The 26,700-nt window shown below is 43.2% G+C and overlaps 1 protein-coding gene across 1 annotated transcript in view; it reads right to left on the bottom strand.

Moving 5' to 3' along the window:
- LOC138304024 (protein-glutamine gamma-glutamyltransferase E-like) overlaps positions 1-24,774 on the bottom strand; it is a 331,092-nt gene extending 306,318 nt beyond the window's left edge. Inside the window, exon 1 of the mRNA XM_069243676.1 lies at positions 24,644-24,774. Within this exon, the coding sequence (XP_069099777.1) occupies positions 24,644-24,650 (7 nt within the window). The 5' untranslated portion in view covers positions 24,651-24,774. The remainder of the gene's footprint in view (positions 1-24,643) is intronic.
- Positions 24,775-26,700: the final 1,926 nt, after the last annotated feature.

The raw sequence follows: 26,700 nt of genomic DNA, 5'->3' as shown, positions 1-26,700 counted from the left end.
AAAGTCGAACTAAAAGGCAGCTCTAGCGACTCCAAGTCCTTCTTCAATATCTGATTGAAGATGGAAGGTGACTCAGAAAACCCTTGAGGAATTCTGCACCAACTGTACACCTCATCCAGGAACTTGAAACTGAATAAAAACTGACATTCCTCATAAAGAGGCACTGAAAAGAACACCTATGACAAATCCACAACTGTGAACCACTCTGCATCACACGGAACCTGAAACATAATCACTGCTGGATTTGGCACTATGGGGCAACATTTTACCACAATCTCATTTATTTTTCTCCAATCCTGCACAATTCGAACCTTCCCACAAAGCTTTTTCAAACCCATTATTGGTGAATTACACAGGCTGCTCAATACCTCCTTCAGAACTCCTTGCTTTACAAAATCCGCAATTATCTGCGTCACCTGAATAAGGACATCTTGTGACATGTGGTACTGCGGCACCTGAGGAAACAATGCATTTGGCTTCACCTGTACTTTAACCGGTTCAACTCCTTTTATCAGTCCCACTTCCTTTCCTGTTAGGTCTCACACTTTCCATGTCACTGTTCCTTGTAACTCAGCTGGCAAGTCATTACTGTAAGCATCTGGAATAAGGTTATCAACGGATAATTCTCATTTGCGGTTTCCGTCTCTAACTCTGAGAATTGACCATCATCCCCTTCATCATCACTGTTTGTCTGCACCTCAATTCCATCATTAGAACAGGTAATCGAACATTTTGTTTTGCACAGTAAGTCTCTTCCCAGTAGGGACACGGGACTCGAATGGCAGACTACAAATGTATGCAGTCCCTGTAAGTTTCCAATCTCAACTTGAACCGGATTGGTAATCAGGTTTGTCAAATACTGATTCGCTACTCCTACCACTCTTATAGTACGCCCTGAAAGTGGCAGTTTCGGAACCTCTGCACTTCTGACTGTAGAGCGTTAGCTCCTGTGTCAACCAAAAATGAAGCCCTGTGAACCATCACCTTTCCCTCCACATAGGGTCCCCTTTGATCTACTTCTAGGGACGCTGCAAGCCTGCACTCCTCACTGTCTGGACTGTCATCTGACCATTCATCATTCATTCCATCTTCACCACGCAATGGGAATTGCTGTACTGTATTATTTTGGCTCATTACTTGACCTGTGACCTGCTGAGGAAGCATCACCTGTTGCTGTCCCATTGGAGCTAATGGTAATTGCATTTGCTGTCTAGGTACCATGGGAACCTGCTGTTGTACTTGCTGCATGTGTGCTGGTTGAACATGCGGAATTTGCATTTGCTGCATGGGCTGTAACCCCTGCATCTGAACCATGTTATTCTGAAAGTTCTGATTTTGACCTCTCAATTTTGGACCCCTCACATTTTGAAATGTACCGACATCAGTGCTTTGTTGAACGACACCATCATGCACCGCATTCGGGCATTCCCACTTCCAATGCCCCACGCCCCCACACGCGTGACATGGTGACATCTTTTTCATCCCCTGCACATCATTTTGAACTACAACAGTATTTAGGTCCAGACCGCGATTCACGAAACCTCGACCTCGGCCTCTCGGTTGCCCCTGAAACACGCCAGTCCCTTGCGGTTGCTGTTGTACCCTCTGCTGAATTCCATTTCCTTGCATACCTGCCTGCGCTGCTTTAATCTGCATCACCATCACTTTCTCCTTCAACTTTCTCTGCTTCAGCTCAATCTCGTCACTACAGTACTTTGCATACTGCAACACCTCATCAATCCGCTTCGCTTGCCAACAGATCAAATGATTCTTAATCATCTGGCCAACCTCTGGTCTCAGCCCTTCAACAAATCTGAACACAAGATGGTTCATGTCTTTCGGCTCTATAGTCTCAGTACCACTGTAATGTTAGAACGCTTTCAACAACCTCTCATAATAGGCATGGACAGACTCTTTAACCTCCTGTGAGGTCCGGTCGATTTTCTGCCAATCAGTCACTTTCGGTGACACTTTTTGCTTCAAAAACTCAATCACTTTATGATAGTACTTCATCACCTCCTCAGATGGTGCTCCAGTCACCTTATCCCTTGCCGGCTCCTGGGTCGGCCAGTCCACACCTCTCTTGCACTCAAGCCATAAGTCAGGTGGAACAATAATCTCAAACAAGGTACTCAAGTCTTTCCAGAGACACTTCGCAAGCTTCACAAACCTGTCCGTCTGCTGATACCACTCTATCGGTTTCTCCCTCAACCTGGGGTAATCATTTGTAAATGATAGGATGTCTCCCCTGGACCACGGTACATGGACTAGAACCCCTCCAGCTGTTTCTCTCATTGGTAATATTTTTACTGTCCCAGTGTCCGGTGAGGGTTTAGTCTGGCTTGATCCTGGACTGTCATCTTCCTCCTTATCTCTTTTCTTTGCCTATCTGCCTTCCCACTTTTCTAAGGCTCCCCAGATTTGTGCACTTTGCAGTATTTCTTTAAGATGCGCTTTTATTCCGGCCGACCTCATGTGATCAAAATCTTAAGTGTCAAATTCTAGTCTGTAACTTCTTTTCAAATGTTTAGTATTCTCAATGTGAATATTGTATTTGTCTGCCAGGTTTGCCAACCTCTGATGCACCTTGCCCACTTCTTTAGTGATCTTGGGGCACAGATATCTCAATTCTGCTTCTGTGTATGATTCTAATCTGTTTACCCCTATTGTCCCTTCCACCAGTTCAGCAGCTTCCACACCCAGTCTTACAAAGTTTAGATAGTCATCTCTCTCAGATTTTTCTGGCTTCTCCGCAGTTACTGCAGTCTTTTGTGAAGCATAGGTCCTTTCTAACCATTCATTTAACTGTTGCACCGAAAAACATTGTAGTGAAATATTCCCTGCATGCATCATTGGAGACTGTGAGGTATTTGTACTTATTGACTGTGGGGTTAACACCCCAACCCTGCTTGCCTCATCGCCTCCAAAGGTGTTTCAATCAGACTAAGGTCTAACAAAGACCTGGGTCCTTCAGCTGATTGTTCTCTTGGGGCCATTAACTAGGGAGTTCCTATGGACCCTCCTCTTATTGCATCTTGGGTCATTACTCCCTGATCACACACACCAGACTTACCCTGCACATATAATGGCACCGGCGGACCAACAGTAATTGGTAATGATATGGCAGCTGGTGTCTGACCTGGTCCTAAACCCCACGGAGCAGTAACTCCTAAGGCTTGACTCACTGTGGCTGGGGCAGGTACCAGCGGAGGTCCTGCTGCTGGACTATACCCCGAAATCAGCCATTGCTGCGGCAGGGGCGGCAATTGTGGAGTTGGCTCAATCTGCACTAACCTCGATTTTGTGTATATCGGATCAGATTCGTAGTAGTCTCTAGTACTAGGATGTCTGGGTAGATGTTCTGTCTCTGCGGTGGAGGTTGCAACTGTATCTGCATGTCTGGCGCAGTGGGTACACTGACACCATTCTGTATCAAACCCGTATCGCTAGTCTGTGCTGTATCTGTAACTCCCTTCTCCTGCGTCTGGTTCCCAGGGCCCCCACTAGTGCTCTGGGCATTATCGTCCACTGCATAAGGTGGCGGGCGATCATGTAACAACTGATTAAGAAATTCTTCGTCATCTGAGTCGTCTTCCTCTATCCAGGACCTCTTAGTTTCTTTTGGTTTACTAGAGTCTTTATCTGTCTTACAAGCGGCTTTCTTTCCCTGTGTCTCGTCTCCCTGTGTTATTGCTGGGAACAATTTAAGTCCATAGACTATCCCCCTTCTCCACATTTTGCTCTCACTGTCCCATCTAGCCTCAGCTAAGGTCTTTTCTGCCCTTCTCATTCTCTTCTCAAATCTCTGCTGTCTTTGTTTAATAGCCATCAAATCCCAGACTGCTAATGCCTCATACTGGGCTGGTCTCGGAGGTGGCTTTTTTACACTTAACATCCACCTCAAATTCTCAAAAATTCTCGGATTGAACCCTCTGTGTTCTGGAAATGCTAAACATCCCTCCTTCTCTGTGAGTTTGCGCCATTGTTTCATCCATAAGCAATGCGCGACACCCTTTTCCTCCATTACTATATAATCTGGAGTACCCTCAGGCAATGTAGGCTCCCCCTCACTTGCCATAATGTATGTGTCTCCTTTCAGAGCACTCCTAAATGCTTTGATAAAATTCATTTTTGCGTCTTTTCTTTTGTTTGTATCTAATCAGGAAGTGACTTTAATTCCCAGGACACTCTTCACCCACCTTTCTCAACCTATTGCCTCTCACGGACGGCTGCTCGGCAACTGACCTATCCCAGCCCGGCACCACTGACTTCACACTCTGCAGCTGACAAAGTCTTGCGGCTTGTCCGCCCCTCACTGGATTCGTACCAAACTAATGCAAATTACTGCAAGCACCTTTTTAACAACCACAACAACTCTAATTTGTTGGTTTACTACAGGAAGGGTACACAATCGCTTCAGAACTTTACAGAGATTTCACTTGAAGCCTCGGCCGCTACTTCCTCCTCCTCAGTTCCTGCATACACAAGCAGTAGTCGACCCGCAAATCCTACTCTCGGCTTGTCAATGGTTCGTTCTAGTGCACTTTAGAAATTGACAAATCTCCATCGAAGGTTTCATACACACAATTTGACTCAAACTCGACTTGTCAACCACGCCCGATTGACCTATTAAACCGCACAAATTACAACATAAACCCAAGTGTCTCCTACACTTGTCAATATACTCCGGAGTCTTAGACCACAACGGGTCCGTACATTAACAACCAACCACGTGGATAATTTTTGAGCACAAAGCGCCACACTCATATGAAGTACGCCGACTTCCCTACTTTCATACTGCGGAGTACGCGCACTCCTACTAAAACAACATTACCTGGCCTAAACATGCACAAACTTCACAGATCACCTGCAAAATGCATAAACTGAGCAAGCGCAAATTCTACACCAGACATGCTAAAACGCCGAAAACATTCCCAACTCACTTAGGCAGGCTCCGAGATCCCAGGAAAGTCATGGGGAATTTAGAAACACATCATATCTCCAATTTGCATTATCTCAGAAAAACAATTTAAACAATAATTCTCCGTCCTGGGCCCCAAAGGGCCAAACCGTCGCTCTGCTACCAGAACTGTGAACGCGTCCCTCTATAATAATTTATTACACATTAGGATTCGTTTTAGGCCAATGAATCTTTTGACCCAGTTGAGAGACACCTCAGGACTAGATAGCTAATCAATATGTCAATCAATACGTCAATAATGTCATCAATATTTATTACCACAATGCATTTCACTTTAGTCAAAGACATTAATCAATTCAAGACACCAGCATGACCTTGCAGTCATGAATAACCACACCAGTTTAGTAGAATGTTATGAGTTTTATTCCCTATGAGTTACAATTCTAAAAGTAGATGTGTTAATCTCAAAACCAAGAAACAAAACAGCATAGTCACGATATGGTAACTCTGATAAGATTTCATTAAAGCAAGAATCGTGAACATCAGAACATAACACAGCGTGTACATAGATCAACTTTAGCAGAGTGTCATCAACGCGTCAGTTCAACAAAGCATAAATTCAGTAGTTTGTCTATTTGCGTCAGTTTAGTGAACACCTGTCCTAACCACTGATTAGCATTAGCATGTTGGGCTTCATTCAAAACAATTTAGAACACCAATTTGGAAAACATCTAGCTACGGTCCCTGTCAAAAGTAAGCAGTTGGTACCTAGAAAGGAAAAGCAAACAGGCAAATCACAATTTCATTGTCATAGTTACCCTCCAAGGTTTAGGTCAGCATTCAGGTTCAGTCTTCGTCTTCAGGACATCAGTTGATTCACCATCAGTCAGAACTCAGCTCTGGGGCAAAAGGGGCACTTCCCTCATAAGGAGGCAAAGTGTAAATGGGCAATCTAAGGAAAAGGATGTTTTTAAGTAAACAAAAAAGTCACCAAACAGAGTGACAAAGTTTCTGGATAAAATCAATAGCATTCCCTAACCCACCTCTTATGGCTCCCCGTGTCATGGGTTTTTATCCCTTTTTCGTAGTACATTCCCCCAACATTTCATTGGTTCATGGTTATACCCCACTATCTTTACCCTTTTAGAAAACAGATTATGTCATTAATCGTTCACCCCATATTAATTTACAGACATTTTATTGGTCCATATGATTGACGTCTTCAGAGGTAGAACGTCTGGTATGATTTATTTCTTCTTTAATTCTTTGCACATCTTTTGGTCAGTAGCTCCATTGTCTTCACCGGTTTAAACGATCTTGTACATTATACTAATCTACACTGTTGCATTTCAGTTAAACATTTCTACAAGCAAGATGAATTTCATGAGAACGGATCCACTATGGTTACGTTCAGCTTCTAGTTGAAGAAAAACAAGAGGTCATGTCCTTTTGCGAGTCAGCACACTGCACGTTTAGAAAAACACATTTAATATGAGAGCCAGGCAGCTAAGCTTCGGTTTATGCTAACTTAAGGCCTACAAGATTAATTTAGCATAACTGTAATAACATAATCATTAATTAATTAGTGCAAATCATACTTTAAGATCATATTTTATCAATATTAGTCATCTTCATTAGTCCTCGTAGACATTGGCAGCCATTCCCCGTGTTCACATTTCAAGTGCACGTTTAAGCAAAATGTATTAATACAATTTCTATGCGGCATTATGGCATATTAATTCATAAACATTTCATGTTAATATAAATTATATAAGCTACACTCTCTCAATAGCTTGACACAGAACAGGCCAGCTTAACTTAAAAGGCAATGTGTAAAGATGTGTGTGACACTTCAAACAATAAAACAGTAAAAACACCACACAAAAATACATTATACCTGGTTAGAACAATAGCGCTTAATTCTATGAACAAAACAAGACCAAAATGACAAAAAAAATAATCAGTTGAAGATGAGATATGATTTTTTTAAAGGTTAAAATGTCATATAGTGCTTAGATGCATAAACCGCCAACCAGACCATCTGGTCGTGCAAGTCCGGATGAAATCCAAATGTTCAGACAGACCGTGATGGAGTGTGCATCGGATACAGTCCAAAGCAAGTCCTGCTGAAGTTTTACCTTCTCAAAGTTGAGCCAAGAGTCCAGTTAACTGGGAAAAAGTTCACCAGGAACAAAGAGAGCATCGCTGGCAGTGGTCCACGGGCACAAAGAGCCTACTAGGCATTACAGATGGGTTGACTGAAGCTTCACAGCCTCTACACGTGGAACTTACTGTGAAAAGAGATTAATTTGCGGTAGCTTGCATGTATTCTTCATGCAAGCAGAGCTGTTCCAGTGCGAATGGGCCCATTCACTGCCACGAATAGCCAGAAAGCTTGATTACAGGAGCCACAAAACCACTTTTAAGAGCACAAAACTGGAGTAGCACCTCTTACAGTCAGGAACTGATTGAAGAGAGGTCCAGGAGCTGTAGCAGATGTGTTGGAAGTCTTTTGTGTACCTGAGACTTCAGAAGAATATGAGGCAAGCCAGCAGGCCCTTCAAGTCACTCTGATTCCCGGTTGGAAAGATTCAGGTCCAGTCCTCCTCACCACCAGGCAAGAAAGGCAGCAGGTCAGCACATCAGAGCAGGAGTCCAGCAGAATGAGTCTTTTCAGCAGCACACCAACTCTTCTTGCTGGCAGAGTATTTGCAGGTCCAGGTGTATACTGAATTGGTGGTGTCCAAGGACCAGTTCTTATACCCAGTGGTACTTTTGAAGTGGGGGACACTTCAAAGGGGAGGCATTTTAAGTGCACAGAGTCCCTGTCCTTCCTGTCCTGGCTCCAGATTCACTACAGGGAGTTATGCAGCCCTTTGTATGTGATCGGGAGACAGCCCAATCAGTCATGTCAGCTCCTTCCTGCCATTCTGCCCAATGGATTTACAAACATCTTTATCTCTCCTTACAGCACCAGGCTGTGGATGGCCCATCAACCACAACTAAGATCCCTTTGTGTGTGCTTGTCTGGAGGGAATGCTCAAAAGCCTAGCTGTGACCCCCGCCCCTCAGATGTGTATTCAGAGACATGCAGAAGGCATCAAATGGTTAAAGTAAATAAATGCCAACTTAAAAAAAAAGTGACATTTTCAGAATTACAATTTAAAATCTGACCACTATAAATTTTGATTTTAAATTGTGGTTCCAGCGACCTCATCACTTTTCAATTGGAAATTACACTTATAAAATGTAATAAGGTAATCCTAATGGTATCATATGTGAGAGACAGGACTTGCAGTAGTGAAAAATGCATTTAAGAGTTTTTCACTACTAGGACAGGGAAAAGCTTAGGAGTACATGCCCTACTTTTTAAATTCACTGCACCTTCCCTTTGGGCTGTCCAGGGCCTACATTAGGGATGACTCATATGTATTAAATAGGAAGGTTTGAGACTGGCAAGAGGGTTAACTTGCCAAATCTGCATGGCAGTTTAAAACTGCACACACAGGCTCTGCAATGGCAGGCCTGAGTCATGTTTGGAAGACTACTGAATGGGGTTGTCCAATCAGTGCTGCAGGCCCACCAGTACCATTCAATTTACTGGCCCTAGACACAGGTAGTTCACTTTACTATGGAATTATAGGTATATTAAATACGCCAATCATGGATTAGCCAAAGGAAGTAACAGGCGGCCAAAAATAGCCGATCCACATTATAAACCAGGAAATACTTCCAAAGAGTAAACCTGATATTGTCACCGAGGATGTAGCCTAAAGCCCAAGATAAACCAAACACAAAAAGAAAATCCATGGCCATTAAGTTCACAAAGGCCAACAGAAAATAGCCTCACATGACTTTGCATCACTTCGTTCTAGAATGCATTTTCCCAAGAAATTCTATCATTCAATCCTTTAACAGAATCCAGATACAAAATCCAATATAGCTCTTTTTCTTTGGTAGATGTCTACATTTCCAGAATTGAATGATGTTACTTTTTCTAAAATGATCCACTTAAGATCACTTTCCTTATGCCTCCACTCCAAGCACTGTAGAACTAACGGGGCTTGAAGTCTTTGGTTCCTAATAGCTGATTTATGCTCACTGAAACCCTAAATTACAAGGGTAAATAATACAATTTAGTACACTGCTACTCAGGCAATTTCCTTCAGCTGGATCTTTTTTTGTTAAATATAAAACGATTAGATACAATTGTTTGCATGCACGCATGGCGTTGTTCACATCGGTGGCTCCCTAAAATGGGCTTAGATCCAACAATGGATTTCAGTATAAATCTATTCTTTCAATAGTCTAGCTTTACCCAGTTAACTTGTAAGTTAGAATTTCATTTAAACACAATCACTGGGACAAGCTGAATAGGATCCTCCTCATTGCTATTTAAGATGTTCCATTGTGTTTATAATGCCTCTTAAATTTTGTTGTTAATATTGGAATGCCTAAAAACGCATTATAGTCTTTGTTGATCAGCCTTCTGCCGATCCTCAAGCATACTTTCACAATTGTAACATTTTGCCCTTTTGTATGCATCACAAATAAGTCTTCTGGGGTACCCTCTTTGAATAAATTTCTCTTAATTTATTTGCGTTCCTGTCATCCACCATATTACTGAAGTTTCTCTGAATTCTAAGAAATTGACTCAATGGAATACCTTGGCCCTGACACTTCGGATGGTAACTTTGAAAATGAAGAAGAGTGTTACGTGCTGTCAGTTTGTTATATAGAGATACATGAAGATGTCTAAATTAATCAAAATGTCCTGGAACTCAACTTTTTGATTGCTAATTTTGGGAGTGAACTTAATATTGTCATCGCATAGCTTGGGCCACTCAACAAATTCATAAAGATTCTCCATCTCTCCTTCCCAGACAAAGAATATACATCATCAATGTACCAAGCCCACTGATATTTTCAAAGGAAGGGGCAATTTCATTATAAATGAACCTCTTTTCAAAGTGGCCCATATAGAAATTTGCCACACTCTGGCACAGGCTTGCTCCCATGCTCACCCCTTTGACTTGTTTGTAAATAACATTGTCATACTAAAAACAAAATAATAATAATAAAAGAAAATCTTGTAATACTATTCTCAGGCACTTGAGAATAAATCTCTCAGGGGTTTCGAGAGATTCTTCCAACATCATCCTCTTAACAGATTCAGAGGCTCCTTCCTGAGGTATATTTGTATACAGAGCCTTGATGTCCATCGTCACCAAGAACTCTCTATTGGGGTTGAATTCTAAACCCTCCACTTTTGAAATCATATGAGAGGTATCTTTAATATAGGATGTAAACCTATATACAGAGGGTTTGAGGAAAGAATTAATATACTCTGGTAGAGGCACTGTGGCCGACCCTATAGTGGATACTATAGGCCTGAACAAGGGATCCGATGTTTCTTTGTGTGTTTTAGATGCTCCATATAACACTGGGAATTTTGGATTTTTTACGTGGAGATGTTCAGACTCTGGTTTGGATATACTGCCATCCTGTAAGCCCAGTTCACAAATGGCTTGAATCCTTGAAAAGATCCCCTTCATAGGATTACTCCTAACTTTTTGATAATGTTCCTCAATTGAGAACATCGTTCTCGTCTACTGTTTGTACATATCAGTGTTGAGTAGAACAATGTCACCACCTTTATCACAGGACTTAATTGTCATAGATCCATTCTGTTGCAAGGCCTCTGTGCTGACCTTTGTTCTTTTGTCAGATTGGGACTCTTGGCCGGTAGAAATTTCAGTGCTTAATTATACTCACTTCTGGGCCCACCATATCTACGCTAGGAGTAAAAGTTGAGGGAGGTTTCAAACATATGTTATTTTCAATTCCAGATTCTCTATTGAAAAAACCTTTTAAGCCTGATCCTCCTTAAAAAAAAAAAGGCATGTAGATCTTTAACAAACTCTAATTTTTTCACTCTTTGACTAGAAACAAATGTAAGACCCTTCCCAAAAAGGTGTGAAGCAGCTTGTTCCAACTGAAAGTTAGAATGATTGAAAATAAGAACTACTTTGGAGGTATCTATGATCTCCGGTGCTGATGTCTCCATGTTTGTAGATACTGATGGGTCTGGTCTAAGTGCTATTGGAACCTCACTCTCCTTCTGTTGCCATACCAGGGGACTGTTCCTCCCTCCCTGACCTTAAAAAAAAAAAAACATTCTTGTAATATGGGACTTGTGGTGGTCGATCATTGAAAAAATCATGTCTGCTGATCCTCTATCTCCATCTGATTCTGAGTTGTCAGGAAACAGAGGGTCACATTTTCAATGTGAATTCAATGTGAGTTAGTATTAAACCCTTTGGGAGGGGTTAGGGGGTCTTCCATATAGAAGTGTCCCCAAAGTTAAGGATATACTCTTGCGGAAAAAAAGTCTCCAATCTTTTTTGCGTTAGTCTGTTTCTCTTAATCAAATAGTCATGGTAAGCATCCATTTACCCATTGACCTCTTCTAGCTTCCTTCTTGCTTCAGCTAATGAATTTCCTTGTTTAATTTGCTCTTCTAACTTGGCAATCTTTTTCCAGGGTACTTATCATTTCCTTAGCTGTTTCTATAATTAAAATCATCTAGGGCCAGATGTAGCAAGTTAGCAATTTGCGACTTGCAAATTGCGAGTCCCTGCGACTCGCAATTTGCAAGTCGCAAATTGCTATGCAGTACGGTGTCTCAGACACCGACTGCGACTCGCAATGGGGTCGCAATGACCCACCTCATGAATATTCATGGACCACTCCCTGCCCTGAAAAAATATTTTGGGCTCCAGTCACAAACTGGAAGGGGTCCCAGGGGGACCCTTCCAACTTGCGATTGGGTTACCATCCACTTGAAGTGGATGGTAACTGCGATGCCATTTGCGACCGCATATGCGGTCGCAAATGGTATTGCATCCCAATGCGACTCGCAAATAGGAAGGGAACACCCCTTCCTATTTGCGAGTCTAAAATGCATTTTGCGAGTCGGTAACGACTCGCAAAATGTATTTCTGCATTGTGATACGCGTTTAGCGAGTCGCGAACAGCAAAATTTGCCGTTTGCGACTCGCTAAACGTTTGCTACATCTGGCCCCTAGTCCCTGAAACAGCGATTTGCTGTAAGGGACCATTTTTCCAAAAACGTACAAAGTTCGACTAATAGACCAGGAGTATTCCTTACTCTAAGTCCCATGGAGATAACACCTGCTTTCAAATATTCTAGAATAAAGTCAGCATGAGCCCCAATTCTTTTAACTCTTTTCTTGAGGTTCAGAAGTTTATGTCCATCTTTATCTTGTTCAATCCATTATATTCCTATTACCATCTCCTAGGTCCTTGCCTACAAGGTCCAGGAATTGGTCCTTCGAGAACCCAAATGTCTTTAAGGATTCCATCTTCAAAAGGGACCTCTCAGGAACTAAGGAAATTAAAAACATAAAGTACTGAAAAGGAAGAGGGAGAAAAGAGGGAAGAAAGTGAAGGAAGAAGGACTTCTTCTCTATCATGTGCTAAGGGCATAAGGTATCCCCTGGAACTTCTAAAGGTCCTACTTAACTCACACCCGCTCACACATAATGACCACGACCAAAGAATTGGGAGATACAAGAACCCAAACTCTAAGCAGCAGAGGCTGTGAGAACAAATAAATAACATAAGTGTTCCCTGCATACAAGCAATGTAGGAGCGGGACTATAATAAAAAAACACAACCCACCTCCAATTAGGTTCCACTGAGTAGAATCCCACTCTACAGTATAATAGCATAAAGAAAAGGTCAAGGATAAATACTACCTTTCAATTGTAAGTATCATGTACCAAGCAACATCTTCTATAGCCAAAATCATTTTTTATTCACTTAAATTCATGATTATAATTCCTAACATCAAACATAATATAATACTTGTTAGAAATGGGGTCTCTAGTTGACAGTCGGTTTGCACCCTCACTCTAGTCAGGATAAGAGAGGTACCTGCTGAGATAACCCCTGCTCACCCCCTTGGTTGCTTGGCACAAGCAGTCAGGGTTATCTCAGAAGCAATGTGTAAAGCATTTGCACATAACACACAGTAATAAGTGAAAACACTACGAAAGGACACCACACCAGTTTTAGAAAAATAGCCATTATTTATCTATATAAAACAAGACCAAATGCAATAAGAATCCAACATACAGTAAGAAAAATATGAATTATGCAAGATTTACTCCAAACTGTAGTTCCTTGAAGTCGATAGCTCCACCTGGGGCTATCACGGTGTCGTGATCAACAAAACCAACAGTTCAGGCTGGCTGCGGTGTGGCGGGCCAGCTACGGTGTCGGGAAGACCCACAAACAGTACCTTGGATTTGCAGGGCGTCCTGATCCTCGCGGTGAGCTCCGGAGAGCGGCGTCACTGGCGGCGGTGCAGGAGTCGTTGGGCCCTTGAAGTCACCCACCTCGGGGATCGAACTCCGGGCTGATGAAATCAGGTGCGCTGGCGTGGATGGCATCTGGGCTGCGGTGTGAAGCAGGATGATGCGACATGCGGTGCCCCAGGTCACGGTGCAGGCATCGGCTCGGTTAGACCAGGGCTGTGGTGTGAAGCGGGGCAGTGCAATGTGCTGAGTCCACAGGTCACGGTGCAGGCAGCGGCGTCATCATTGCGGAAGTGATGTCATCGGTAGGCCCAAGCCAGCGGTGTGGGATGGGACAGTGCTTTGTGCTCCTCACGAGCGATGTCCACAGGCCACAGTGCAGGCAGCGGCACCGGTGTCAGCAGGAGCGACGTCATCGGGGATGCCCAGGCTGCAGTGTGAGCAGGTGACGTCGGAGTGCGGGGCCCACAGGTCATGGTGCAAGCAGCGGCTCGGTGAAGTCATCCGATGACGGCATCGGTATGACCAGGGTCACGGTGCGAAGCGGGGCAATGTGACTCCTTGCGGCGTCGGCAGGTCACGGTGCAGGCCAGCAGCATCGTTAGCGGCGTCGCAGTGGTTTCTCCTCTTGAACAGCACAAAACGCACAGTTCCCACTGCTGCAGGTCGAGGAAGCTGAAGTCTTTGGTGTCCCTGAGACTTCCAACAGGAGGCAAACTCTACTACAAGCCCTTGGAGAATTTTCTCAAGCAGGACACACAGCAAAGTTCACCCTTTGCACTCTTTTCATGCAGAAGCAGCAACTGCAGGCCAGTCCAGCAAAGCAACACAGCAAAGGGACTGTACTCCTCCTTCAGCTCTTCATCTCTTCTCCTGGGCAGAGGTTCCTCTTGATTCCAGAAAGATTCTAAAAGTCTGGGGTTTTGGGTCTTCTTCTTATACCCAGTTCTGCCTTTGAAGTTGGCAAACATCAAAGCAAAGTCTCAAGTGTTTTGTAAGATCCTTCCTTGTCCAGGCCAGGCCACAGACACCCACCAGGGGGTCGGAGACGGCATTGTGTGAGGGCAGGCACAGTCCTTTCAGGTGTGAGTGACCACTCCTCCCCTCCAGCACAGATGGCTAATCAAGATATGCAGGCTACACCCCAGCCCCCTTTTGTGTCACTGTCTAGAGGAGCGGTGTGAACAGCCCAACTGTCAAACCGACCCAGACAGACAATCCACAAACAGGCAGAGTCACAGAATGGTATAAGCAAGAAAATGCATACTTTCTAAAAGTGGTATTTTCAAACAGACAATTTAAAAACCAACTTCACTAAAAGATGTATTTTTAAATTGTGAGTTCAGAGTCCTTAAACTCCACTTTTTTATCTACTCTCAAAGGAAAGCTGCGCTTTAAGGATATATAAAGGCAGCCCCCATGTTAACCTATGAGAGGGATAGGCCTTGCACAGTGAAAACCAAATTTGTCAGTATTTCACTGTTAGGACATATAAAACACACTAGTATAGGTCCTACCTTAAACATACACCGCACCCTGCCCCTGGGGCTACCTAGGGCCTAACTTAGGGGTGCCTTACATGTAGTCAAATGGAAGGTTGAGCCCTGGCAAGTGGGTACACTTGGCAAGTCAAATTGACAGTTTAAAACTGCACACACAGACACTGCAATGGAAGGTCTGATTCATGCTTACAGGGCTACTAATGTGGGTGGCACAATCAGTGCTGCAGGCCCACTAGTAGCATTTGATTCACATGCCCTGGGCACCTCTAGGGCACGTTACTATGGACTTATAAGTAAATCAAATATGCCAATTATGGATAAACCAATCCACAGTACAATTTATATGGGGAGCACTTGGACTTTAGCACTGATTAGCAGTGGTAAAGTGTGCAGAGACAACAAACCAGCTAAAACAGAGTCCAAAAAATAGGAGGAAGAAGGCAAAAAGTTTGGGGATAAGCCTCCAAAATGGGCCATTTCCAACAATACTCATTATGTAGGACCTAAATATCATGCGCTCTTGCTAACACACCCATCATTCATACAGTCATACCACACGACGACCTGCAGACTGTTGAGCCCATTGGTGGTGGAACTGCATTACTTTATCCATTTTTCACACATGACGATTGAGGATGGCACATAGGTCTCTTCCAGGTAAGGGTGTTGTCATGATTTCGGCTATTCGTCATTTAATGTTGGTCTCGTTGTGGCCCAGTTGATGTAACGTGTGACCAAGGGAGCATTAGCTACTTTACATTGTATTCTGCTTCATTGTTGCCCTATTTGTATTTTTATTTTTGTATTGTTTTGGTCAAGTAGACGAGAGCCTAAGTTCACCAAGTACAGTATATTCCTGTAGTTGAGTTACGACTGTCATACTAGGGCAGTGATGATGTCATTGTCTCTGGAATCGTTAGTATTTAATGTGAAGTCATAAGAAGTACTGCTACCACACTTGTGGGCTGTGATCTCTGTAGTATTTCCTAGCAGACTGGTATGGTAGTGTCTCTGAGTTTGCATTAAAAGTATCTTAAGTTATGACAATTTTGTGAGAATATAAAAATATGAGCGAGACCCCTCAGACAAAGGGGGACAGGGTTCTAAAAACCAGAAAGCACTCCAGATTCCCCTTGATGAATAACTAAACTTCAGGCACTTACACATAAGCTCACTCAAGCAAATTCAATACCATTGGAATTTGAAAAAATATATGTAAGGCTTTAATTATATAAACATAAGAATTCATACATTAAAAGTGTTGTTGCAGAGTTAGTATATCACAACTACGCAGACAACATATAAACCAATATAGGGAGAAACATTATAAATAAGTGGGAGAGTACTTATGACACTCCAATTTGGTCAACATAAGCGACTACACTCCTACTGGATGTGAAATCATATGTTCAGTGACCTATTGTAACTGTCCATGCACTGTGTGTCGTGTTTGTATGTTCCATCGAGGAGGTTCAGTGGGGTATATATATATATATATATCACCTTCCACGGGACAAATAAACGTGTCTCCTCCCAACAAATATCTGTAAAACATTTAATACATCACCATAAAAATAGACATAACAAAGACATATCAGAAAAAGATACATAATCAAAAAGCCAATCCTTAATCGTGAATGTTTAAAAATCTATTAAAACCAATTAAAAACCAGCCAGAACCTCACAAACACACATGAATACACACACATATATGTACATACAATATATAATTAGAACCATGGGTAAATATACTTAGTCAAACAGGTTTAAAGAGTGTGTGTGTATTTTATTGTTACAACATAGTAGCGATACATATTTTCTAAAGAACTATACATAACTAGAAATAGACACATAAACAGAAAAAATATGTATCAACATAGGCAAATGCAGTCCATAGTTGTTTGAAAATGGTGGTTATGAAGGAAAGAGCCAACTCTTGAGTAGTTTTCTGAAGACAAGAAAGTTATCTGTGGCCCTTATAGTTCAGGGTAATGAATTCTATAGTTTGGCTGCTTGAACAGAGAAGGATGTACCACCTATAGTCTTTTTCTTGTATGGTGGTGTCCTAAGGCGGGGTGCGAATCTTGAGCGGAGGTGATCCATGGTAGAGGCCATAGGCATAATCCAGTTTGGATAGTACAAGCGAGATTGTAGCTTGCAACTTGTCTGGAAATCCGAGGTGGGGGAAGATGTGTCATAAAGTCTTCAAGGTGATGAAGCTTGTTCGCGCTAAATTGTCCAATTGGGAATTCATAGTTAACTCGGAATCCATGGTGATTCCAAGGTTTTTAACTTCCTTGGATAATTGAGGAGGTGGTCCGAGGTCGTCAGGCCAGACGCAGAGAGGGTCATAACTTTTCCAGTCACCACATATAAGTATTTCTGTTTTGGAGGTATTTAGTTTGAGATGGCTTCAGGTCATCCACTGATCAACGGCTCTGAGGCAACTGAAGATTTGTGAGTTTTCAATGTTATTGGGGCATTCTAATTCAAGTAGTATTTGTGTGTCATCTGCATAGTTGTAGCATGTGAGATGGAAATCATTGATCAGTTTTGGTAAAGATATCATGAAGATGTTGAAAAGCAAAGGTGAGATGATTGATCCTTGGGGGACCCTGCTTTTGAGAGGTAGGGTTCTGACGAGAAGGGGGCAAGTGGACGATATTAGATCTTTTTTGAAGATAGGAAGTAATCCAGTCGAGAGCAATCCCTTGTATGCCGGCTTCGTGGAGTCTTTGAATTAGGGTGTCATGGTCAACTGTATCAAAGGCAGCCGAGAGGTCCAAGAGAAGTAGTGCAGAAACTCCATTGCGGTTGACTGTTTTTAAGATCATCCCAGATTGCTATGAGTGCCGATTCAGTGCTTCTTCCTGGGCGGAATCCAGTTTGGGAGTCTGAAAGTGTAGAATTGTCTTCAATGAATTGTGACATCTGGGCGAATGCTGCTCTTTCTATCAATTTGCCCAGGAAAGCTCCATTTGTGATTGGTCTGTAGTTGTTGGGGTCTTGTGGGTTTAGGTTTGTTTTCTTTAATAACGGTCGTACGTATGCCTTTTTCAGGTCTACAGGAAAAGTTCCTGTAGTTAAAGAGTTGTTGATGATTCTTCTTACAGATGTGGCAGCAGAAATAGATAGAAGAATGTTCTTGAAGATTTGTGGTGGGCAAGGGTCAGAAGGGCAACCGGAAGGTCTGCTTGCTTTGACCAAATTCATAAATTCACCTTGGGATAATTGTTGGAAGGACTGTAGAGGTTGGGTTGGTTTATTCTTAGAGGGTATTTTAGGAAAGGGGTTGGTGCTGATGGTTTTCTTCTGTTTTAAATAGGTTCCAATGTGTCAGCCTTGGTTGTGTAGTGAGTTGCCAATTTGTTTGTGAAATCTTGAGTAGTGGGATGACTTCCTTCCATGCATGTAGGTTTTTGAAATTCATTGAGAATTTTATAAAATTCCTTGGTTGTAGATTGAGCATTTTAAATTCTGTCTGAGTAGTACCTTTTTTTAGCTTTTTTGATTGATGATTTGTATTTTCTGTTAAGTTTGTGTAGCTGCAGTTTGTTTTGACTGTTGTTTGTTTTGAGCCAGGTCCACTGCAGCTCTCTGATTTGTTGCTTTATCTTTTTAAGTTCTGTGTTTCTACAAGGTGCTTGTTTGAGTGGTATTAGGATATCAAAAGCTTCCTGTAGCCACTCGTAAAGTTTTGCCACAGAATTAATTGTATCTTGATCTGTGTTGGCTGTTAGTTGTGTTTCTAAGTGATCCAAATTGAGTTTGCTCCATAGTCGATAGGTGCATGTATGTAAGTAGTTGTGGGGTGTGTTGATTTGTGGAGTTTTATGTCGGAAAGTTATCAAATGGTGGTCTGACCAAGTGATTGGCGTGATGCTATGAATAGTAACTAGTTCAGGCTTAGCAAAAATGACATCTAGGATGTGTCCAGCGATGTGTGTGGGATTGTGTACAATCTGATGTAGGTTCAATGCGACTAGGCCAGTGGTGATAGCTTTTGGATGGGGCATAATGGGTTTGTCAAACCAAATGTTTAGATCCCGAAGAATGCATAGGTTGGAGTATAGTGTATGTATGTATATACTGTATATATATATATATATATATATAATATATATATGTATGTATGTGTATATGTTTGTTTCTGTGTTTGGCATGTTCGTGGGTCATTGCATGGCTCCTGGGTGGGTTGTTATACTAGATATCTATAAATCCCTGCTCTCATCTTATCACACTTATCTACCCATCATCATATGTCATGTCTCTATCAAACTAGCCTCCATTCCCACTCTGACTCATCCCAAATCCTTTCTACTACTTTCATCTCCTAAATAACTCTGCCTAAGCTCTTCGCTCCGCTTACACATCTAACTCACCAAACCTCACTCTACTGCCATGACCTCCCACACAACCCTACTAAATTCTCCCTCATTTATCTCACCCTGCTACTATGATCTCCCTAACCCTTCCACAGACTCTTCCCTCCTCCATCCCCCTTTACTCATCCCAAGCCTTTGGGTTGAGTAAATGAGGGATATACTCCCAATTAACACTTCTGGATTTCTTTCCTCCTCCACCCCTCCATTACTCCAGTCAATCTAACTAACAAACTCTCATATCCGTGGCTCAAATTAACTCATACTAATACTAAAACTGTACTCATATTTCCCGATACCAATCCATCACTAATTTTTGTTGGGTTCCAGAGTAGCATGCTACTCACCGAAAAGCACTTTGACGTCTCGTCAGGGGTAGTAAGCGCTGTATAAATACTATTACAATACAATACAATACAATGTTACCATGTTTGAAGAAGAGAGCATATGCACTTTAGTAGTGGATAGCAGTGGTAAGGTGTCCAGAGTCATAAGGCCAACAAAAGTGAATTCAGAAAAAAGGGATGGCAGAAGGCAAAAGGTATGGGGATGACCCTGCAGAGAGTGCCAGGTCCAACAGACTTTATTGCCCTTTTTTTCGGAGTTCTATGGCCCAATTCCTAGGCAGGAAGACTCACCTCTTTTTTGCCCAAATGTAAAAACCCTGGTGTATAGTGGGCTTCCTCCTCACACCTCATTGGGGCAGATACAGGCAAACCCTTGAACTTCGCAAACCTTTTTCTGACCCTGTAAAGACTGTATTGATCCTTCTGGAGTGGGGGTAGCGTGCCAGCATGGGCACCTCTGATTGTTTGCTTATTGTGCGCCATTTTGCGATATCTGGTGTCTAATGTGCTTTCAGTCCACTGAGCGGGGAGTTACAGGGCAAAACCCTCCATCTGCCTCCCCGTGGGGGAAAAAAGAAAGACTATATTCCCCCCTTTGACGTGGGGTCATAGCCTCATGGGTAGACCACCCCAATCTTTTCAATTTTTTTAAAAGAAAAGAATCCTTGCTGTCTTGTGGTTCTCTACTCCCTGAGGTGACAGATTGGGTGCAAACACATAAATCTGCCACCCAGGTTTTGGAAATGGCCTTTCTGCAGGGTCACCCCCAAACTTTTTGCCTTCCTCCTCTTCTTTTTCTGACCTCATTTTTACTGGCTTCAGGACTGTAGACACTTTCCCACTGCTAACCAGTGCTAAAGTGCATGTTATTTCCCTAAAAAGATGGTAACATTAGCTCATACCCAATTGGCATATTTAATTTACTCATAACTCCCTAGTAAAGTCCACTACATGTGCCTAGGGACTGCAAATAAAGGGCCAGATGTGTCATTTTTTACAATAGTGATTACCTAATTGCGATTTATAGCAAATCGCAATTATGTAATCGCTATTGGAATGTGCGAAACTCCAGGAGTTTCATATAGCGATACACAAGGGCTCGCAAATCGACCTACCTCATTAATATTCATGAGGTAGGTCGCAATTTCTAAGCCAATGCAAATGGCTACAATCACAGGGATGGTGGCCTACTGGGCTCAGCAGACCACCATGTCTGTGATTGCTTTTCAATAAAGCAATCTTTTTTTTTAAGATGCAGCCCGTTTTCCTTAAAGGAAAATGGGATGCGTTTAAAAATGAAAAATGAAAGGTTTTATTTTTATTTTTTAAGAGTAGGCAGTGGTGAAGTGGACCACTGCCTGCTCTTAAAATACATTTTTGCATGCATTCAAAAAGGGGAAGGGGTATCTTGGGGACTCCATCTCCTTTGCGAATGGGTTACCACCTACTTGAAGTAGGTGGTAACTGTGATTGTTTTGCGACCGCATTCAAGGTCATATTTAGCATACCCAGAATGGTAATAGAAAATACTGCTAATTTGTTGAGGTTGGATTTATATTACTATTTTAGAAATGCTACTTTTAGATAGTGAGCATTTCTCTGCACTCAAAACCACCTGTGGCTTATAGCCTGTCCCCAATCAATGTCTGGGCTGGTTGACATTTCACCCAGACAACCACAAACACAGGATACTCAGTCACACCTGCACTCATATGCATACTGAATAGGTCTTCCTGTGCTGGAAGGATGGAGGGTCTGACACTTACATTTCAAAGGCTAGTGGCCTGTCCTCACACAGTGGACTGCCAAACCTCCTACTGCGACCTTGGCAGACAGACCTGTACTGAAAGGGGAACGTGTGCACTTCAAAACCACTCTTTGAAGTCTCTCCCACTTCAAAGGCATTTTTGGGTATATAAACTGGGTCTCTGACCCCCACCAACTCAGACACCTCTGGACCTGAACCTGCAGCCTGTCAAGACGAACAGCCTGGCTGCCCAAAGGACTCATCTGCACTGCTTTGCTGAGAAAAACTGCTTCCCTGCTGTTGCCCTTGTGCCCAGTTGCCCTCTGACTTTGCTGAGAAGTGCTCTCCAAGGGGTTGGATTGAGCTTGCCTCCTGTTTTCTTAAGTAACAGGGCCAAAAAGACATAGGCCCTCATTACAACCCTGGCGGGCGGTCGAGAAGTGGCAGTAATACCGCAAACAGTCCGGTGGTAAAAAAAATTAAATTACAAGCATGGCGGTGACCGCCATGCAAAACCGCCACTTCTCCACTCGGACTGCCAGGGTGCTAACGACCGCTAAGCTGGAGACTTCAGTCTCCAGCCCGGCGGCCGTCACTACACCACCAGCGGTATCACGACCCCGCATACCGCCATGGATTTTGTGGGGTTCTGTACTGCCACACAATCCATGGTGGTAGGCACTATCAGTGCCAGGGAATTTGTTTCCTGGTACTGATAGGGGTCTTCCCCACCCTCCACCCCCTCCCCAGAGTCCTCGCCCCAAACCCAAGACCCCCCTACCATCCCCTAAAGGTGGTAGAACCCCCCTTCCCAAACCCCGCCAACATTGACACACACACCCCTACACGCACACTCACACAACTACACATACACGCACACATACACACAGACATACACACAGACATACTCACAGACATACACACATACACACAGACATACACGCACACATTTTCCATACACACAACACCCCTGCATGCATACACGCACTCAAACACACCCTCTACACACTCACACGCACACCCCCATGCACACACACCACACACAACACCCCCCTGCCCCCTCCCCTAAAGGACGATCACCTTACCTGGTCCGGTGATCCTCCGGGAGGGAACAGGATCCATGGGGGCTGCTCCGCCACCAGTTCCCTGTCACCAGAACACCGCCACACCGAATCCTGCGACGTGATTCGGTGGGCGGTGTTCTGATGACGTGGCGGTGGAGGTGGAGCAGCCTCCACTTCACCGCCGATCGCCAGTATGGCTGCTGGCGGCTATCCATCCGGAAAAGGGCTGCCAGCAGTCATAATACGCTGTGCTGAAAACCGCCTGCACTGGCGGTCTTCAGCACGGCGGTACCTTGGCGGTCTTGCGAAAAGACCGTCAAGGTCCAAATGAGGGCCTTAATCTCTTCAGGAAACTCTTTGTGTGCAGTAAATCGCCACATAGCCTGCCAGAAACGACGCAAAGCTGTTTTGCAACAGAGAATCTGCCGCACAGTCAAACCAGAATGACGCAGCCCAACTTCCAGAGTGAAGATTTGACGCAGCACCTGCCTTGCGACAGAAAATTCGATGTGCAGCCATACCGGAACGACACACAGCCGAACCAGAACAATGCAGCGGATTCCCCGAGTGGAAAATCAACGCATTGCCTGCTGTGCAACAGAAAATTTTATGCATCACCCTACCGGATCTACACAATGCCTATGACTTCTTCCAGCATGCCTAGGATGTTTCTGCATCGTCCCTGGGCATCAAAAAGATCCCTGAGTCGCAGTGAGAAACCAAGACCGCGTGCGAGAAACAACGCCAAACCCCTTGCAGCATGGAAATGACACATTGTCTGTGTCATGTCGGAAAATCCGACGCACTCCTTATTTTTCCATGCATCTCCTCCTCTGTGGTCTCCGTGCATGTAACTTTTGATGCAAAACAGGTACTTTGTGTAATCAAGAGACAACTGTTGGTTTCTAAGATTTAAGACTTTTTTTAATCTTGCAAAAGTGATATCTCAAGTTGTGCTTATTGAATCCTTATCGTTCTGACCATATTTTAACCAGATAACTATCATATATTTTTGTAAACCTGTGTGGTGTATTTTTGTGGTGTTTTCACTGTGTTACTGTATGATTTATTGCACAAATACTTTACACATTGCCTTCTAAGATAAGGCTGACTGCTCAGTGCCAAGCTACCAGAGGGTGGGCACCGGATAACTGGGATTGTGACTTACCCTAACTAGGATTGTGGTCCCTACATGGACAATAATGTATACCTCTGCCAACTAGAGAACCCATTTCTAACAGCAGGGATGTAAAGAGGCATTATTGTATGCCAGAGTGACCACCCGCACCCTTTGTGTTTTTTTTTAAAGGACCCTCTGATGTCTAGTTGGCTTTCTACTCTTCCTGGGGGGGGGGTGGAGAGGATTGGGAGCAAACTATGCAACCTTCCTCCTCGGGGACGCTAGAAGCGGAACAGAAGATTGAATTTGGCCAGGGGGAGCAGAGGCCCATGGCCCAAGTGGTCGCACCTTATAGAGAAAGAAAATCCCTGGTGTCAAATGGTGTGGATGCTTGCTTGGTGACTGCATTCAGAGGGCAATCCTCAAGTAGGATTCTACTAGAGAAAGCCACTAAAGAAAGGTACCTTTTGAAAAATTAGAATCTTCCCTTTCCAATGATACTTCTCTCATTGAAATTGCAGCTCAGGGGGGCTGGGATGTACCCCCAAGCTTTCACTATGATGTTTGTGACATCAGTGTGACATGCGGGATGAGAGAAGAGAATCAATCCCATCCGACCCATTTACAATTGGACCTGGAAGGTCCATTGAGAAATGTCCAGGAAAAATGGTTAATCTGGGTCCAGTTCCGCTAGAAATTCATTATTTTCTACCATTTTGGCTGCTGTAAGTAAACAGATCCACGGTATTCCCACAGATCTCATCATTCTGAAAGTGCTGCAAAATAGCACTAACTGCCCCATTTGAATTAGGTGAGCACACATGTAATGAATGACACGTGTAATGAAAGGCCATCTGCTGTGGAGCTTTCTGACTCTGAATCATAACGAAGAAAGAACCTTTCCAAGCTCTAGTCGTGGCACCGACGTTAAATGCAAGGATACTGGCTTAGCCCCCCCCCCCCCCCCCAGAAAAAGCCTGGACTCTGATCCAGTAAAATATCTGTGCACTTTGAGGCACTTGCTACAGCAATCTGCATCACAATATCCAGGTCACCGGTTTGAACTGTTGCGGACTGAGTGAAACTTTCCATTTGTTTTCACTGCTTGGCTACCCTGGAGACGCACCTTCGCCCAGGCATGTTTTTTTATTCTTCTCAACAAAACTCACAGGTTTCAACATGAAGAAACTGCAAGAGAAACAAAGTAGTTTGGCTTACCTGCCATGTTTCAAGTCATTTCTGTCATTCGAGCTTTGGAGTTTACACGTTCTGTGATCCGTGAGCTTGCTGACCTGAATCTGAGACAAGCAGTATTTATAACAAGAGGAGTCAGTGAGCAGCCTTCCTCCTACACAGATATTGCAGCCTACAATTCTTGTGGGCGAAGCAACCCGATTGGTACTGAAAAGGAATGGGAACGTTTACTCCCACGATTGTCTTTGTGGAGTTTGACGGATGAGTGCTCACGACGGAATCTGTCAGAGTTTGCCTGCCACCCTGCAGACAATAATACAGCTGCTTTTTCCACATTGTGGAGGGGTGGCTCCAGGAAATAGGCTTGATCAAGGGCAGAAGAAAGTTAAATTGTAACAAAATCCAAACACGAAGGCCCAAGTCTAGAAAGGAAGGGGTGCTGTAATCGTATTATGTTATGTTACTTGTGATACTAAACACTTCTTTAAGGGCCTTAAGGTCCGTCTTTAGGGCATGCGACGAGTGCAGCTGCACAGGTACTGAGTTTCGGGGCACTATGGCCCATATTTATACTTTTTTTAGCGCCGCATTTGCGTCATATTTTGACGCAAAAATCGGCGCAAACTTACAAAATACAATTGCATTTTGTAAATCTGCGCCGATTTTGCATTCAAAAAACGACGCGGCGCTAAAAAAAGTATATGGGCCTATGTTTCGAATTAACTTTGAAAGTACCTGCTGTAGAGTTTCTTGTGTGCCCAACAGGTTTCAGGCAACAATTAAAATGTTAAGTTAGCTCAGATGACTAGAGTTCCTGCTAGAGAGAGATGGGTTTGTGTGGTGGCATTTTTGATTCATCATAATGTTGCGTAGGGGGTTAATATACCTTCTGCATAGAACATGTACAAAGAAAATGTACAATGCAGATCACGGACCTGAACTTTATGTGGATAGCTCAGTGGGTTACTGCTTTTATCAAAGAAATCCTTTTGTTACTTGTAGTTCAGAAGTTACAGTCATAATATAGAACAGTGACTATGAGCTCTCATTAAAGAGCCGCATTCAAAGTGCATGGTCTAGGTTAGAATATTATGTTTCCCCCCACTCTTTCATTATCATAATGTTGCCCAAAAAATATTTGCTTGGGTAGAAATACATTCTAATTGGCAAAGCCAATCCCAACCACTGTGATACTTTTTAAAGTCTACATTTGAGCTTCTCCAGACCAAACACTGTTAAAATATACTGCTGATTAGTATGGATGACATGTGAATCCTAGATATTGTAATCTTCATTGTTTTATGTAACCCCGTGTTCCTATAGAATGATTTACACACGTATGATTCATTGTCTCTGTAGAATGGTATGAGTAGCACTACCAAATGAAATACATGAGAGAGGGACTATGGAGAAATAAGGGAGACTGTAGGAGGGCGGTATTGAGGGAATCCATGACATGGTGGGGTTGCAACAGGTGCCATCAGCTCCAAAGCTGGTTCTGAGGTCCTCATTACTAGTGCCCGGAATGATTCTCGTTATTTCCCTGTCCTGGAATTACTATTACCAGACCCATCAACATTACCGCTGAACTCATAATAAGACTCTTTGAACCCATTACAAGTGCCCTGGATAAAGTCCCTCCTTTTTCCTGTTGCGGAATTACAGTTACCATGAGTCGCCATAATTCAGGAGTACAGAAGTAATGAGAATTACAAGTTTTCTGATTATAAGGTGACGAAATCAGTGTTTTCAAAGACAATTATCGCATGTCTTCCTCTGGCATTTTACAGCAAGTTTTGACTGTATTCAGAAGGTGAAATCCGTGCATGAAAAGCCAACACTTGGAACTCCAATGGGCCGGCAACTTCGGTTGTTAGACTCTTTGCAATTTACGGGCCCATTGTACATTAAACAAAATCAATAACAGTTGATACACCTTTATTGCATAATTAATAAAAATCGTTTCAGTCAGCAATATAGATAAGAGGATAAAGTTGGTAAGCCAGAAACGACCAACAGAGTTTCTAACTCACACAGAGTAAAAACAATGCTACCAAGCTGAGATATTGGAAGCCCATTTA

Source organism: Pleurodeles waltl, chromosome 7 (assembly GCF_031143425.1).
Source record: "Pleurodeles waltl isolate 20211129_DDA chromosome 7, aPleWal1.hap1.20221129, whole genome shotgun sequence".
NCBI classification, from domain to species: Eukaryota; Metazoa; Chordata; class Amphibia; order Caudata; family Salamandridae; genus Pleurodeles; species Pleurodeles waltl.
The sequence above is the reverse complement of the archived record's forward strand: the minus strand, read 5'-3'. Positions and strand labels throughout refer to the sequence as shown.